Genomic DNA, 15,209 nt, shown 5'->3' on the forward strand with positions numbered 1-15,209 from the left:
TGAGAAAGGGTCTCTGTGTGTAGCTCTGGTTGTCCTCGAACTAACTTTGTAGACCAGTTTGGCCTCCACCACTTGGCTTACCATCCAATCATACAGAGGCATTTTCTCAATTGAGGTTCCCTACTCATTGATGACTAGCTTATGTTGCGTTGACATAAAACTAGCCAGTAGAGATGTATAAATAACACTAAAAACAATGTTTAATGAAATCAAATGATAAAACGGGCTGGAAAGATGGCTCAGCAATTAAGAGCACTGACTGTTGTTCCAGAGGTTCAGTTCTCAGAACCCGCATGGGGGCTCACAACCAACTCCACAGGCACGGCATCACACCCAGTGCACAGACATATACACACAGGGAAAATATTCACATGTGTGAAGTGAACTGTAAAAGCTAAAGCGACAGCCAAGGCCATGTGACAGAATGTAGGCGACTCGGCTGCCATGTGCCATTGCTCAGCATTCTGAGAGATCATACATGCCTGTAACCGCAGCATGCACTCACACCACACACATGTACATGTACAGATACACACATAAAGTCATATTTTAAAAATATAGCATAAAACAATATTTTTTTAAAAGTATAGCAGACACGGTGGCTCATACCTTTAATCCCAGCACAGGGGAAGACAGAGGCCGGTGGATCTTTGTGACTTTCAGGCTAGCCTGGTCTGCATAGAGATACCCTCTCTAAGAAGAATTAAACCAGTCCAATTCTGATTCTGGATTGGTCCGTCTCTTTAATACTTCCAGTTTTTTGCCTTCTATGGTTGGCTATTAGGTTGTGCTATTAGGTTCGGATGCGTTTATTGTTGCTTTGTCTGAGTGTGTCTTCTGTGGATAGGAGGCATAAGTCCCTGAGAGTGGAACATAGCCATGGTAGCCCTTTGCCTACAATTCTTGTCTACACATTTACCTCCAACACAACCAGATCTACATGTTTAAAGTGAGAACTGCCAGGCGGTGGTCGCGCACGCCTTTAATCCCAGCATTTAGGAGGCAGAGGCAGGCAGATTTCTGAGTTCGAGGCCAGCATGGTCTATAATAAATAATAAAGTGAGTATCTGGTAGCAAAATTAAGTTAGGATCATTTGTCTGACATCATTTATCTATGTAGACAGGATCTCATTCAGTAGACCAGGCTAGCTTTGAACTCACAGAGATCCACCCAGTTCTGCCTGCAGGGTGATGGAGTTAAGTGGGTGCTACCAGGACTGGTTTAGATTTTGTTGTTGTTGTTTTGTTTTCTCTTTTTAAAAATTGTTATATGTACGGGTGCTTTACCTGCATGTGTGTCTGTGTACCATGAGCATACCTGTTGAGGCCAGATAGGGTGTGAGATCTGCTGAGACTGGGGTCAGGGATTGTTGTGAGTTGTGTGGGTGCTGAGAACTGGACCCCAGTCCTCTGCAAGAGCTACAAGTGCTGTTGGCCGTGGAGCCACTCTAGCTCTGGCCTAACTTTTTTTGATTGCCAAGTATTAGCTTGTGTGTGGAGGATGCGTGCACTAGGTGTCTGTGCAGAGGCAGAAGGTAACGGCGCTCCCACTGGCTGGGTTCAGGGGAGAACTTGTGCTGTCAGCCTTGGCCGCAGTCACTCCTCACACTGAGCCCTTCTCGCAGCTCCCTACTTCTTGCTGAGTGGGCATGTCCTGGGTGTGTGCCTTCTGGGTCTCACCCTTCTAGACAATAAGGACATAGACATCCCCTGCTTTCCATTCTCACGTGTCCTTGGGACCCCGTAGTCCCCGTTATGTACACATTAAGTCCAGGTGCTAACTGCCAAACGACACCGAAGTCTTCCCAGGCCTTTCCTGTGGGGTGTCCTCTGTCCTGCTCACTCCATCCTCCCCTTGTCCTCCCTCCTTCATCCTCCCTGTGCCCTCCCTCCCAGCTCTGTCCTCCCCTGGCCTAGTCCACAGCCCCACCCACTCCTGTTGGTGTTTCTAACAGAACCAGCCCAGAGCGCTGCTGTGTACATTTCTTGGAATGAAGAACTGAAGACAGCCTCCCCGTACAGGCTGGCTTCCAAGATTACACCTTCTCCTGCTCCTTTGCCAACTCTATGACCCTCCAAGGTAAGGAGATGACTGGGCCTGCCTTGAGTGCCTCTGCCAGGCACATATGTCATGCTCAGGTTATAGGTCTGAGGGCTGCTGGGTGGTGGTGTCCCTGCTCTCTGCACCTGCTGTCCAGCAGAAGTCCACAGGTATCTCTGGATTGTGTGCTCTTCACTCTTCACCACACAGGGACGCATCTGTTCAGTGTGTACACTGCCACCCACCTGGTACTCACCCATCAACACTCTTGCCCACTCATCACCTCTCTGCCCCTCACCAACCCTTCTTTCTACCCCTCTGAGTATAGCCAACGATCCATGCACCTAATGTCTCCTTACCCATCTCCACTCACCCACACATCTATGCAAACCCCCTATGCAAACCCCCATCTGTCCATCTGTCCATCTTCCCTACGTACCAAACCTCATCCTCAACCTCTCCCCCCTCCCTCAGACTTCTCTGCCCGGCTCAGGAATGGCAACAATGAAGCCGGCAGCTCAGCTACAGTTCCAGAACCTCATGTCACCGAGCAGGCCCGGCCTCCCTCAGCCTACCCCCATTCACCAAGAGAAAGTGGCCAAGCTATGTCCTCGGGTCCAGAATGATTCCTGTCCATCCAAGGAGACAGTAGTGTTACCATCGCGGGAAGTGCCTCGCCTGCGGGCAGTGGTGGAGAGCCAGGCCTTCAAGAACATCCTGGTGGACGAGATGGACATGATGGTGTCACGGGCAGCCACGGTCATCCAAGCCAACTGGAAGGGCTACCGGCTGCGCCAGAAACTCATCTCCCAGATGACAGCAGCCAAGGCCATCCAGGAGGCCTGGCGACGCTTCAGCACACGCCGGCTGATGCACTCCAACAAGCTGACTGCTAAGAAAGTGAAGAGAGAGGAGGAAGACATCCCTTACCACCAGCCACAGCAGGTGCGCTTCTGTGCCCCAGAGGACCAACCACCAGCCATGGTGACTAAAGAGACTCAGTTCCCATCCTTTGACAAGCTGGTCCTGTCACAAGCCACAGCAGGTCCCTGTGCCAGCAGAGTCCCCAGAGGTGGTCTCCAGCCACAGTGTGTGATCGACAGATCCACAGGTACTCAGTATCAACCGTGCATGTTGACCAAAACTGTTCGGAGCTCTTGTCTCACGAGACACGTAGAGGGGGACAGTCTGAAGATCAGGCATGTGGCTTCTAAGACCGTCAAAGTGGGGACCCTAGAGTCAGCAGCAACAGGGATATATGGCCAGGCCATTCATGGATCCCTGAAGACCCAGACCCAGGTCCACACAGAAACAGATGTCCCCAAGGCCCCACTACATATATATCCAGTCAACAAGACCCCTACCAAGGTGTGTCCAGTGGCTGCTGCTATCCCTAAATCCCCAGGCACAATGCCCACAGCACCAAAGAGTGCACCACAGACACGCCCCATATACCTAGCGACACCCATGAAGATGCAAGCAGCAACCAGCCCGGCCTCCCCAATGATGAGGCCCCCGGCTCCTGTGCGACCCAACTCTTCACTCTCTAACACCACAGCACAGATGCGTTCCATGGTCCCAGGGACCACGGCTCCCAGGGTACAGCCCCCAGGGCCTGCTGTGGCCTCTACCATCAAGGCCTTACCATGCTTTGGAGTTCCTGTCACTAAGGTCCTGCTGCAAACTCGCCCTGGGTTCACAGCAACAAAGACCTCACCCCAGATGCGACCGATGACCAGAAGCCAAGCTCAGACCTACACAGTGTCCACCTCACCCAAAACCACCCAGTCAAGCCCCACGGTCAAGCCTTCACCTCAGACGCGCCTGGCAGCTATAATAACCAAGACCCCAGCTCAGTTACGCTCCGTTGCTGCTGTACTCAGGACCCTGTGTGGTGGTTCAACTGAGGCGGAAGACTCGAGTCCCAAGTATTCATCCCATAGTCCAGTGGCTGCTGGCAACACTCCATCCCAGGTCCACTTGAATAGCACAAAGGCCAAGGTCGCCGTGAACACCAAGCAGGCCGCCACGGTCGTCAAGGTGGCTTCTCAGTTATATTTGGCAGAGGGCAAGATCAGGTGCGGGTCCCAGGGAAATCTAGACAGCATAGTTCCTAAGCCTTCAGCCAGGTCTCCATCGGACGTAGAGAAGATGAAGCCTGGTCCCACAAGGGCCTCCAAGAAGGAAGCAGCTTTCAAAACTAACACAGCCATTGCAACCAGAGCTCTGTCTTGGACAAAAGTGATGGAAGATCGGAGCAAGGCCCTGACTCAGATGGAGCAGAGGGCAGAGATTGTAAAGGTTCACTATAGGGTGTACATGCCTGAGGAGGTTACTGTGACCCTGACCCAGGCCCAGCTGGCTGTTCCCCTGACCAAGAGCTCCTTCCAAACCCCGCCAGCACCCTGCCATGCCCAAACTCCATCGGCCTCACCCTTCTGTAAAGCCGTGTCCCAGTCTTGCACACCCTCCAGGCTGACCCTAGGCACACCTGAAGGACGGCATCCCCCTGTAGGTCTCTCTGCCTCCCTGTCGTCCTCGCCACTGGCCACACACTTGATGTCGCTCACAGCCCAGCTCCAACCTGCTTGCGAACAGGCTAGATCTCGAGATCATCTGACCACGGCATGTCCAGCCTCGGCCTCCCTGCACACACGCTCCTTGGGAATGACCTTAGTCCCTCCTGAAGCACACCCAAACGCATATTCGCCCACCTCTGCTCCCCAGCACCACATGGCCTCTCTCCGAGCAAAGAGCTCATCTCAGCTGTGTCCACCTGCTGAGCGTGCCAAGACCTCGCACACTAAAACCACCAGGGCAACGTGCCAGGTCTGTCCATCCGCTAAGCTCAGCAAGGCCCCATCCCTGGCCCAGCTCATCACATGTCTGGCTAAGGTTCCGTCCCAGGCCCAGCTGCCCACTGAAACAGCCAAGTGTCTTTTGGCTGCCCACCCTACCACTGACCTCAGTAGCAAGACCCAGTCGCAGACATTCCTGAGCTCTTCCAAGGCATCTGTCCAGTTGTGGCAACATTTGGGGACACTTAGCGCTGGAGCCCGTGCCAAGCCAGATGACAGGAGCGTGGCCCAGCCCCAGCTCCATACCCATGCACCAAACAAGACCATGCAGAACCTACGTACAGTAGCCACCGATAGCCAAGGCATGCTGGTACCTGTGATGACTCCCAGTGGACACTCTGTGTGCAATGCAGAATCCTGGGGTGACACTGGACGGGCACGGACCCCACCTCCATCCCCTATGCCCAACCAGGCAGTGTCCTGCCATGACGACCTGGCAGCATCTGTTGCATCCCTATGTGCAGACCTGGTGGCCATGCTGGGCTCTCCTGAGGACCTGCGTACACTCCTGGTCAAGACACTTTCTCAGGGGGAAGTAAGGACTGCATTGAGCCAGGCCCTATCCCGGGAGGTCCTGGGGCCATCTGTGGTCAAGGCTCTGCCTCAAGGCATGCTGGGAATGGCACTGATGAAGGCACTGTCATGGGGTGAACTGGGTGTCTCCCTGTCCCGGGCCCTGTCCCGTGGTGAGCTTCGTCCAGAACTCAACAAGGCCACACAGGGCAAGCTGGCCGAGGTCCTGTGTAAGGCCTTGACAGAAGATGAGAGGGCCACGCTCAGCCAGGCGCTGTGCCAGGGTGAGCTGGGTGCTGTCTTCACTCAGTCCTTGGCCCAGATGGCCCAGAGGACAGGCACCTTCCTCCCTAAGGCCACCTCAAAAACAGTGGGGAGTCGGATGACCACAGCACCTGCCCCAGTGGAGGTGACTTGCAGCAAGAGTCTGTCGGTGGCATGGGGATCTGCGCTGGGTCCTGTAGGAGCACGGTGTAGCAAGGTCAGGCCATGGGAGGGCTTGACCTGGGAACAGCCTGATGGGATCCTGTGGGAGAAAAGGGTTGGGGTCACATTGGAAGGGTCACCCTGCTCGCCACAGTCCACCATAGACTCTTTTACTGGTGGGATGGTCACCAGCACTTACAACTGTCCCCTACTCAAAATACCCACACTGTCAGGGGAGCTAGGTTCGGTCCTTTATTCTGGTCTATATATGAAGTCATTGGGTCTTGATTCCATGGCATGTGGTGAGGGTCCCCATGTCCCCAAGCGACCATCCCAGCCACCACCTCCTGGTCCATGGAAGCCACTTGTTGCCAATGGTATAGGCCCAAGCACTAACCAGCCAACAGTAACCAGTAATACCACAGCCCCAAGCTCCCAGCAGCCATCTGTGGCCACCAGGGTACCCTACCCAGGGTCGTCGTACAGAGAGGGCAACGTGGTGGCCAGCAAGCACTTGGGTCATGTGGGTGATGGGAAGTCCCCCATGTCCCCATGGCCCTCTACCGCTTGTCATGGCAATGTGTGTCAGTGTTCAACACCGGGGATGCATAAGAAGTCTCCCTGTAGCTATTGCTCTTCCCTAGTCAAGAGTCACAGCTCATCGCCCAAGGAGACTTGTAGGCAGGTCCAGCTGTCAGGCCACAGACGAGTAACGGCACCACCAGGCAGTAAAAACACGGCCACCATAGTGAGGAATGTAGGAAATGAACAGTGTAATGATCAGCCACCATCAGTGTTCCTAAATCCTAAGTCACAGAAAGTCCCCAGCAGGTCCACCCCCAAACAGGAAAAACACCCCCACGTGTCCTCGACCTCACCCCATTCCCTGAGCAAGGCTCCTGGCCGCCGCCACAAGTCCCTTCTTGATGAGTTACTAGCCAAGATCCCACAGCACCCACAGATTGTGTTAGGCAAGAGCTATCCCAGGGTCCGCTGCCAGGACAGCTGTAACTCTCAGAGCTCCCTGCAGAGCAGCCCTTCAGCTAGCTTGCCGCCTTCAGAGGTTCTGGAATGTAGCAGGGAGGATGACATGCAGGACTTCCAGCCCAAATTGAAGGAGATCAGAGACGCGAGGTACAGGCTTCAGGGGCAGCTGGAGAGAACATGTCCAGCTGGTCTTCAGCGCACGCTCCCCAAGTTCCAACAGCCCCCTCTGGTACCTGAGCCTCTCCTCTCAAGCTCCAGCCTGGCCTCAAATCTCCACTGGGAGTCAGATAGTGGGTCAGACTATAGTACTGGGGACCTAACTGAGGGACTGTCCCAGGACACAACTGCAACCTCACATAGAAGGGGTCAGGTTCAGGCCAGGGGCCAGAAACCAAATGGGGTCACTTGCCTGGATTCTGTCCAACCCAAAGACAAATTGGCTCATGGTAGAGTCCTAAGCCCTGGACAGGCATGCAGGACCAGTGAGGGATCTCAATGCCTAAGCCAAGGGGCTAAGGCCAAGGGGCTGTATCCAAGTTTATCTCAGCCTGCAGGGTCCAGTGCTGTGTCCCCAAGCCTGGCTCAGCCATCCACGGGCACTGGGGTGGCCCCAAACCTGGCCCATCCACCTGCTGCCACTGCTGTGTCCCCAAGCCTGGCTCAGCCATCCACGGGCACTGGGGTGGCCCCAAACCTGGCCCATCCACCTGCTGCCACTAGAGGGTCCCCAACTTCAGCCCAGCCATCCATGGACACTAGAGTATTCCCAGGCCTGACAGAACCACTGATATATTATGGGTCACCTACAAATTTTAGTCAACCATTTATGTACGCTGGAGGGCCCCCAATCTATACCCAGAAACATATGGCCTCTAGTGTACCCGCAAACTTTATGCAGGCATCTGGTGCTGGTGTGGTGACCTTAAACAACCAGCCAGTGAGCATTGGGGCAACTTCAGGCCAAGCCCAGCCATCTGACACCACCCACAGAGCCCCGAGGCCCGCTCAGTCACCTCTGAGTAGGTGGCCACCGCCTGGCTCCTCCTCCATGCCCACACAAGGTGCAGGGCATCCAGATTCAGTCCAGACATCTGTTGCCACCGGGGTGTTTCCAAGCTTTTTCCAGCCATTCCCATCCTACAGCATTCCTTCACATTTCGCTCAACCTTATATGGCCACCATTGTAACCCCAAACTATGTGCAGCCATGTATCCCCCACAGCGTGTCTCCAAGCCTAGCCCAGGCTTTTGTGGTCAGTGTTAGGTCCCCAACCCTGGCCCATGTATCTGTGGCTAACAGGGCTTCTCCAAACCCCAGTCAGCCAACCACAGCCAGCACTGTGGTCCCTGGAGTACTCAAGGTGCCACTGTCCACCAGGGTGCCCCCAAGTCTGAACTCCCCATTTCTGGCTCCCAGAATATACCCTGATCTCTCCAATGCACCCACGGCTACCTTGGGAGCTCTGAGCCTGTTACCGCCCACCGTGGTGTGTGGGATGGGTCGCGGGGTCAGCAGTCCAGCTTTCCCCCTACAGCAGCACACACAGCGGAAAAGCAGTACAGCTCAAGGCCAGCCCTCTATGTCCAACCAAGGGTGGGCACAGCCCTGTGTGAAACATACACCAGGCCAGCCATTGCTGGGAGTCTGCAGCAGCCCAGGTGGAAACTTGCCAATAGGTACCAGGAACCGGTCCACCCCTCGGGATTCCACAGTTCACTCAAAGCCGACCCAGGCTAGCAAGGGGCCCCCAAGTCCTGTGGCTCAGCCCATCCATGGCCTTGGCCAGCCTTCCGTGGCTCCTGCAGAGGACAATGGCCTGGCTGTAGGGGCCAGTGTTCCATGCCAGGCTTTGTTTAGGGGCATCGCCCCAGGGATGCCCCAGGGGCCTCTGACTACTGGACTGTTCCTAAGTGTGTGTCAGGGGGCTAACCCACCCCCCATGGCTGCGTGGGCCTTGCCAGCAGATGCCCACTGGCCTCAAAATCAGGCTGCCATGGCCACAGGTGTGGGCCAGAGCCCATGCCCAGCTGCGATGCCCAGAATGCAGGTTCCATCCAAGCTCTTCACAAACCAGCTGGGCACCAGCATCCCTCAGCCCTGTGCCACTCTCCCTATTACATTAGACCCCCAGCTCTTCTCTATGGCTACCATGGTTCCACCCAGTTACCAATATGTAGGTATGATCATTGCAGATCCAGCAGGTGCTATGGGTGGGGCTTTGCCCCAGGATTCAGTAGATGGAAAGGAGTCTGCCGCACCTGCCATCAAGCCTGCAGTTAAAAGCAAGACTCCCAACCTTCCTCAGGTGTCTATGACCAAGGGTGTAGGCAAGAGTGTCCCCCCTGAGTCCACAGTGAAAGATGTGGTACAGATTGCCCCCCCAGAGTCCATGGTGGATGGTGTGACCCAGAATGTTGCCCCAGGGTCCACGGTAGGTGTCAGGACCCAGAACCTATTGACAGAATCAGTGATTAGTGGTGAGGGTCAGAGACCCCACAGAGGCGCTGGAGCCAGTGATGTGGCCCTCAACCTCCCTCCATGCCCTGTGGGTAGCAGCAAGGCCCCTAGTCACCCTCAAGAGATGAATGGCGGTAGGGAGAACCTGAGCCCAGCTGGAGAACCCTCACCAAACTCCCATAGTCCAAGCCTCTGCCCAAATTTTATGGCCAGCAGGACAAGTAACATGGCCCCACTGGGGTCCATGCTGGTAGGGATCTGTCCACGTCCCTTTCAGGCAATACAGTATAGGGAAGCCGCCCAGGTCCCCTTCCTGGTACCAGCTGTCACCGGCCTGGCCAACGCTCACTTACCAGCAGCACAGACACTGGCTGAAGACCCCCACCACTCGCCCACAGTCTTGTCAAATGCCTCACAGGTTAGTCAAGACCCGAGGCTGACAAAGCTTGTAGGTGTCCACGATCTGACCCTGCCAAAGCCAGGACAAATGGCTGACACAGGGTCCTCAACAGTGGCACGTAGCATAGACTCTGTCAAACCTGAGGGCACCGAGACTGAGTCAAAATTGGGGGCATCACCGACAGGCCTTGGTGCCACAGGAAGGGAGTATCACGGACATGAGCCTCTGGCAGCTGAAAATGCTCTCAGAGACCAAATATTCTCAAAAGCCCTGTTGAACAAGGAGGTTCCCAGACAAGCCAACGGTGTGCCCTCTGTCCCTAAGCAGGCCCCAAGTTTAGGTAAGCACTCCATAGCCAGCGGCGTCACCATTCAGCCCTTAGTCTCAGAAAACACCAGTGAGCCGCCCAGCCTCCACCCTGATCACAGGGTCCCGAGCTTGCAGGAGGCCCCTGCGGACAACTCGAGCCAACCTGTGGCTCCTAATGTCTCAGTAGGACCACAGCTGAGTACAGGCAGAGCTGGGTCAGCTGAGCTGCCTCTGGGGTTAGGGGAGGTCAAGCCTGGAAGCCCCAGGGCTGTTCAGAGTTCAGAGGGTACAGACTCAGCACCCCCACCTAAAAATGGGGCATCTAGTGCCTCCCAGATGGGAGAACCTCAGGGCCACACCAAGAGTGACCACCAAGGGTCCCTCACTGATGAAAAGTCCTACCAATCCAATCAAGGCAGTTTGGTTTCAGAAGTTCTAGAAGGTCCCATGAACAGATTGTTCCCCTTGAGTCATCCATTCAAGTCAGTACCGGGGGTCTCATTAGACAGTCACAAGGAGCCCACAGGGACATCCATGATGGGCATCACACCCACCATCCACACAGGGAATGAGAGGAGACAGGAGGCATCCTCAGGAGTTCGGAGGGTGTCTCTGGTCCATGAGCCATCATCAAATGGCTCCCAGAGACCCCTTCTTGATGAGGCTGCCCAGGACACCAGACAGGCTGGCCCAGTAAGAACAGTGCTAAACCTCATCGCACACCTTGAGCAGAGGCCCCCTCCTGTCACAGGCTCCAGAGTTAGCTATGATAGGAGTTCCGTGGTCCCAAACATGCCCCATGACCAAAATGTTGAGTATATCAAGAGCTCTGTCACTGGATGTGGTAAAGTCTCACAAATCTCCATTGCAGCTCTCAGTCAAAACCAACAGGTCACAGGCCCTAAAACTAGTTTTAATGAAGCCTCTCAAAAAGTCTCCACCATGCTCTATGGCCACAGACTTCAACATATCACGGTGTATGAAACAAGCCTCAGTGGGAGTTCCCAGGGCCCCAGAACCACACCCCACAGCCACAGACCCCATCTTGTTACACACCCTAAAACTGGCCATAATATGATATCCCCATCCCCCACTGTACCCCAGGGCCCTGTGGATGCCGGCCTGGCTACTGGCCAGTCATGGAATTCCAAAGTCCCCAACGTATCGGTCAGAGCCACAGCACATGCTGGGGCACCCCAAGGCATATGGCATCCCAACAGGGGCTACAAGCCATGGGACCCCTCTGGTGCAGAGGCCCTGCTGGACCGCAAGCCTTCAGCTGAGCTGCTGATGTCAGTACAGGCCATGGAGAAAGTTGTCGTCCAGGCCGTTGTCACCATTCAAGCGTGCGCTCGTGGCTACCTGGTACGCCGCACTGTGAAAGTGTGGCATCAATGGGCTACCATCATCCAAGCTACATGGCGTGGTTACCGGGTACGACGGAATCTGGAAAGGCTGTTCAGGGCTACTACCATCATCCAGGCTGCCTGGCGTGGCTACTGCATTCGCCGGACCCAGGCCCGGGTCCGACAGGTACTGCACCCTACTGCGCGGCCAGAGCACAGTGGCAGAACCCAGGGAAACTTGGACAACAGAAACAGCTCCGAGCACCGCTGTTTCCTATCCTGTCAGCCAGATGTCTGCAGCGTCTGCCAATCCCTGGGTCCCCCAGTAGAGAGTCCGCCCAGCGTTGTGATGCTCGTGGGGTCCCAGCCACGAACTTGCCATGTGTGTGGTCACACGCTGTCCACACGCGTGGTGCAGGGCTTTGGCCGGGGCGTCTCGGGCCAGTCTCTCTCTGGATGGACCTCAGCATCCCAGCAGAACACCCTTCTTAACCAGCAACACAGAGCATGCACCATCATCCAGGCAGCCTGGAAGGGCTACAGGACCCGCCGGCAGCTCAGCCAGAAGCAGTCTGCAGCCAAGATGGTTCAGGCAATGTGGAGGGGCCATTACACTCGAAGCTGCCTCACCACGGATGCACTCTTAGGAACAGGAGGCCCGTGGAGCATCTCCAGGAACACTTCACGCTGCCGTACCTCAAAGTCTTACTCTATGCACTGGCCTGGCGTCTAAGGCCCCTCCCTGTCGGCAAGAGACACCAACATGGCCATGTGGCCCCATGAGTCTTGTGAATAAAGCATGCTACAGCCTGCCTCTGGTTGTGTGTCTTAAGGGACAAGGGGAATTCTAGATGGTGCCAGCAGCAAGGAGTTCCAGTGTCTCTGGCCCATGTAGTATCTATAGCTAGGATTGGGGAATCCTAATTATTTTCCAGGGGCCACAGTTCACTAGCATGGAACCCTGTGTGTCACATGGCTGATGACTTCTAAAATGTCACATCTCGGGCCAGTAAGATGGTACAGTTGGTAAAGATCCTTGTTACTAAACCCTGTGTGATCACATGATGGGGAGAGTCTACTCACCTGACCTCCCTAAACACACGCGTGCACACACACACACAAGGCATGCAGGGACACACATAAATACACACAATACATGCATGCAAACACACCAAATATACATAAATCTTATACACACACACACACACCTGTCATCTCAGCATGGTGGCTGAGGCAGGAGAATCACCAGGAGTTTGAGTAAGCCTGCGTTACCCAGTAAGACCTTATCTCAAAAACAAAGATTAAACAACAAAACGTGAGAACCTAGCTGGCAGGGACTAGCCCACTTTGACTTCCTTAGCTTGCTTGTACACAAGAGTACCTCCTTTAGAAAATGCTAGAAGGTTCTAGCTGCATCCACGGTGCTGTGAAGCCTACCAGAGAAGGCATTTCCACCTAGGTGAGCCAAAGGGAGAGACAGGAAAGCATCCTCAACACCCCACTTAGGAGACTGGTGGCCAGAGAGAGACGGGTACTCAAGTCAGGTGTGGGACAACCATAGAAGGAGTATCCCCGGGTGTTTGGGGACGGGGGCCACCACGTGTCCTCAGGCAATGTTAGAAACTTCAGGAGCACAGTTCGGCCCAGTGCTGAGGAGGCGCTGGGGTGCCAGGGAGGAAGGGCTGGAGGCAACCCCAGAGCCCCGGGCAGCCCGCCATTCCTGCTGTTCGCCGGCAGGGGCCGCGCGTGGGCCAGGTGCTGCCAACCTGGGCGCGCACCTGTAGCCTGGACAGACCGCAGGAATGGCGAGCTCCCGCCTGCTGCCCCTGGCGCTGGCTCTGCTGCTGCTCGCCAGACCTGGCGACTCCTCCTCCGTCTTCCTTGAAGACACAGGTAGGTTGGTGGAGGGAAAGGGAATGACTCCGGGGGACAGCGGGGCCGGGACACAGGGCTTCAAACTCTTCTCTCCCCTTCCCTCCCAGACACAGAAGGGTTGGTACCAACCCCTCGGGGTCATCTGAGCTGAGGCAGAAGCCAGTGGCTTCCGGGACACTCGGGCTTCTAGCACAGTCTTGCCCCATCCAGAAAGTGGTGAGGACCTACAGACCTGCCCCCCATTTGTACAAAGGGCCAGGGATCGGGGCTCACTTTAAGTTCATTCACTGTCCCTGTTTCCTTTAGGAGTTCATGGTGCCGGACTTAATTCCTTCCAGCTACTTCTTTAGACAGTTGATTTATTATAGTTGAAGGTTTTATTCCGAAAGTCCCACAGTTATCCCTGGAAGCACAGGCAGGCTCCAGCCTGTGGACGATCCTATTAGGGACAATTGACACAGCTCCATACCTGCCAGCTTCCATCTCGTATTGAGACTGAGGGAAAGTTCAATGCCAGGCACATTGCCAAAACACCTCACTTCCCTCTTTTTTTTTTTTTTTTCCAAGACAGGTTTTCTCTGTGTAGCTCTGGCTGTCCTGGAATTTGCTCTGTAGATCTGGCTGGCCCTGAACTCAGAGGTTAGCCTGCCTCTGCCTCCCGTGTACAGGATGAAAGTCAGAGCCAGGCTCTACTCTCTTTTCTGTTTAACTTTCCAGAAAATTATGAAGACCTATTTGGTGCCAAGTACTTAGTAGGACTGGAGATTGCCACCACCTCCTCTTTCATCACTTAAAACCTTAACTGCTAATAAATAAAGTCCTGGTTTGGCTGGGGATCCACTATGGCATCTGAGTCAATTTCACTTCCTCAGGAATTTCTCATCGTGTCTACTCACATCCTTAGATTCCTTTGCCACAGGGCCTGGGAGACTGGGGTGTGGGAGGGTTGCTCCCTCAGCACCCCCTTCCAGCACCTAAATTTTATTTCCTCATATCTGCTGTGTGGGGTGAGGCATGGGTTGGGCAAAGCAGCTGACGAGGCCCGTGCCCTGCACACCTGTGTGGAGTGACCTGGATCTGGAAGGAAGTCATGGTAGGAGGGAGAGCAGGAACTATTTCCATAGCCTCTGAATGTCTCCGGGATGGGGTAAAGGGTGGGGTGGGAGGTGAAGCACAGCCAGAGGGACGGTGTGTGTCAGAGACCTGAATCCTGGTTTTGGCAAAGGTTGAGCGCGGCTCGGCGGTAGAGGGTGTGGCCAGCATTTGGGGGCAGAGTTCAAATCCTAGTTTAGGTCAGGGCTTCCCAGTTCTCAGGACTCTAGGAAGTTCTGGATGGGGAGGAAGTGCCTACACCTGAGGGACAGAGTTGAGTAATGTTTCAACTTTCTGCAATTGTTTCCCCTTTCTGTAAAGAGGAAGTCACAGGTAGTCAGTGATTGAGATGTAACAGGTGGCCCTCCAGAGGCCAGCTCTGTGGAGTCAGGCAGGGTTGCATTAGTCGGGCCAGGGCACTTGCAAGCTGAACTCCGAGTACTCGTGTTCAGCCACAGGTAAGAGTGTAAGGCCTTGGCATGCTGGCCAGGGGCTGAGATCGAATCTTGAGCAGTGTTCCAGCCCTGGCTGCCCATTTGCAAGCTTCATAGATACACATCCACATCTTGGTTTGTTTGGTTTTTTTCCAGTTGTTGCTTTTGCTTTTACACTATTCTTGGAGAGTGTAATAAGTTCAGTCTCCACATCCCCAAGTCTGGAGACAGTTTCTGAGTCCATCTCCATAACTCCGGAGACAACCCCTGACACCACCTCCCCAAGTTCAGACACAACTCCTGAGTCCCCCTCTCCAAGTCTGGAATACATATCCTCTCTACACTCCACAGCTCCAGACCCAGGCTCACCCCCCTCACAGCCAGAGACAACCTCTCTACCCATGTCTGCGTTCCCCAGTTCCGAGCCGACCATCACATCCCAGTCTCTACCCACGTCTGCGTTCCCCAGTT

General features: G+C 54.8%; 2 protein-coding genes across 7 annotated transcripts in view; both read left to right on the top strand.

Moving 5' to 3' along the window:
• Iqcn (IQ motif containing N) overlaps positions 1 to 12,149 on the top strand; it is a 14,724-nt gene extending 2,575 nt beyond the window's left edge. For 4 of the 6 annotated variants that reach the window (XM_031340147.1, XM_031340149.1, XM_031340148.1 and 1 more), the window contains exons 2-3: positions 1,956 to 2,080; positions 2,516 to 12,149. In XM_031340147.1, the coding sequence (XP_031196007.1) occupies positions 2,537 to 12,070 (9,534 nt within the window). In that variant the 5' untranslated portion in view covers positions 1,956 to 2,080; positions 2,516 to 2,536 and the 3' untranslated portion in view covers positions 12,071 to 12,149. The remainder of the gene's footprint in view (positions 1 to 1,955; positions 2,081 to 2,515) is intronic. The other 2 variants (XM_031340151.1, XM_031340152.1) reach the window with 2 other exon arrangements.
• A 943-nt stretch (positions 12,150 to 13,092) lies between these two features.
• LOC116069485 (cell wall mannoprotein 1-like) overlaps positions 13,093 to 15,209 on the top strand; it is a 3,914-nt gene continuing 1,797 nt past the window's right edge. The window contains exons 1-2 of the mRNA XM_031340153.1: positions 13,093 to 13,230; positions 15,090 to 15,174. Coding sequence (XP_031196013.1) covers positions 13,140 to 13,230; positions 15,090 to 15,174 — 176 coding nt within the window. The 5' untranslated portion in view covers positions 13,093 to 13,139. The remainder of the gene's footprint in view (positions 13,231 to 15,089; positions 15,175 to 15,209) is intronic.

This window comes from Mastomys coucha, unplaced genomic scaffold (assembly GCF_008632895.1).
Source record: "Mastomys coucha isolate ucsf_1 unplaced genomic scaffold, UCSF_Mcou_1 pScaffold22, whole genome shotgun sequence".
Taxonomy (NCBI): Eukaryota; Metazoa; Chordata; class Mammalia; order Rodentia; family Muridae; genus Mastomys; species Mastomys coucha.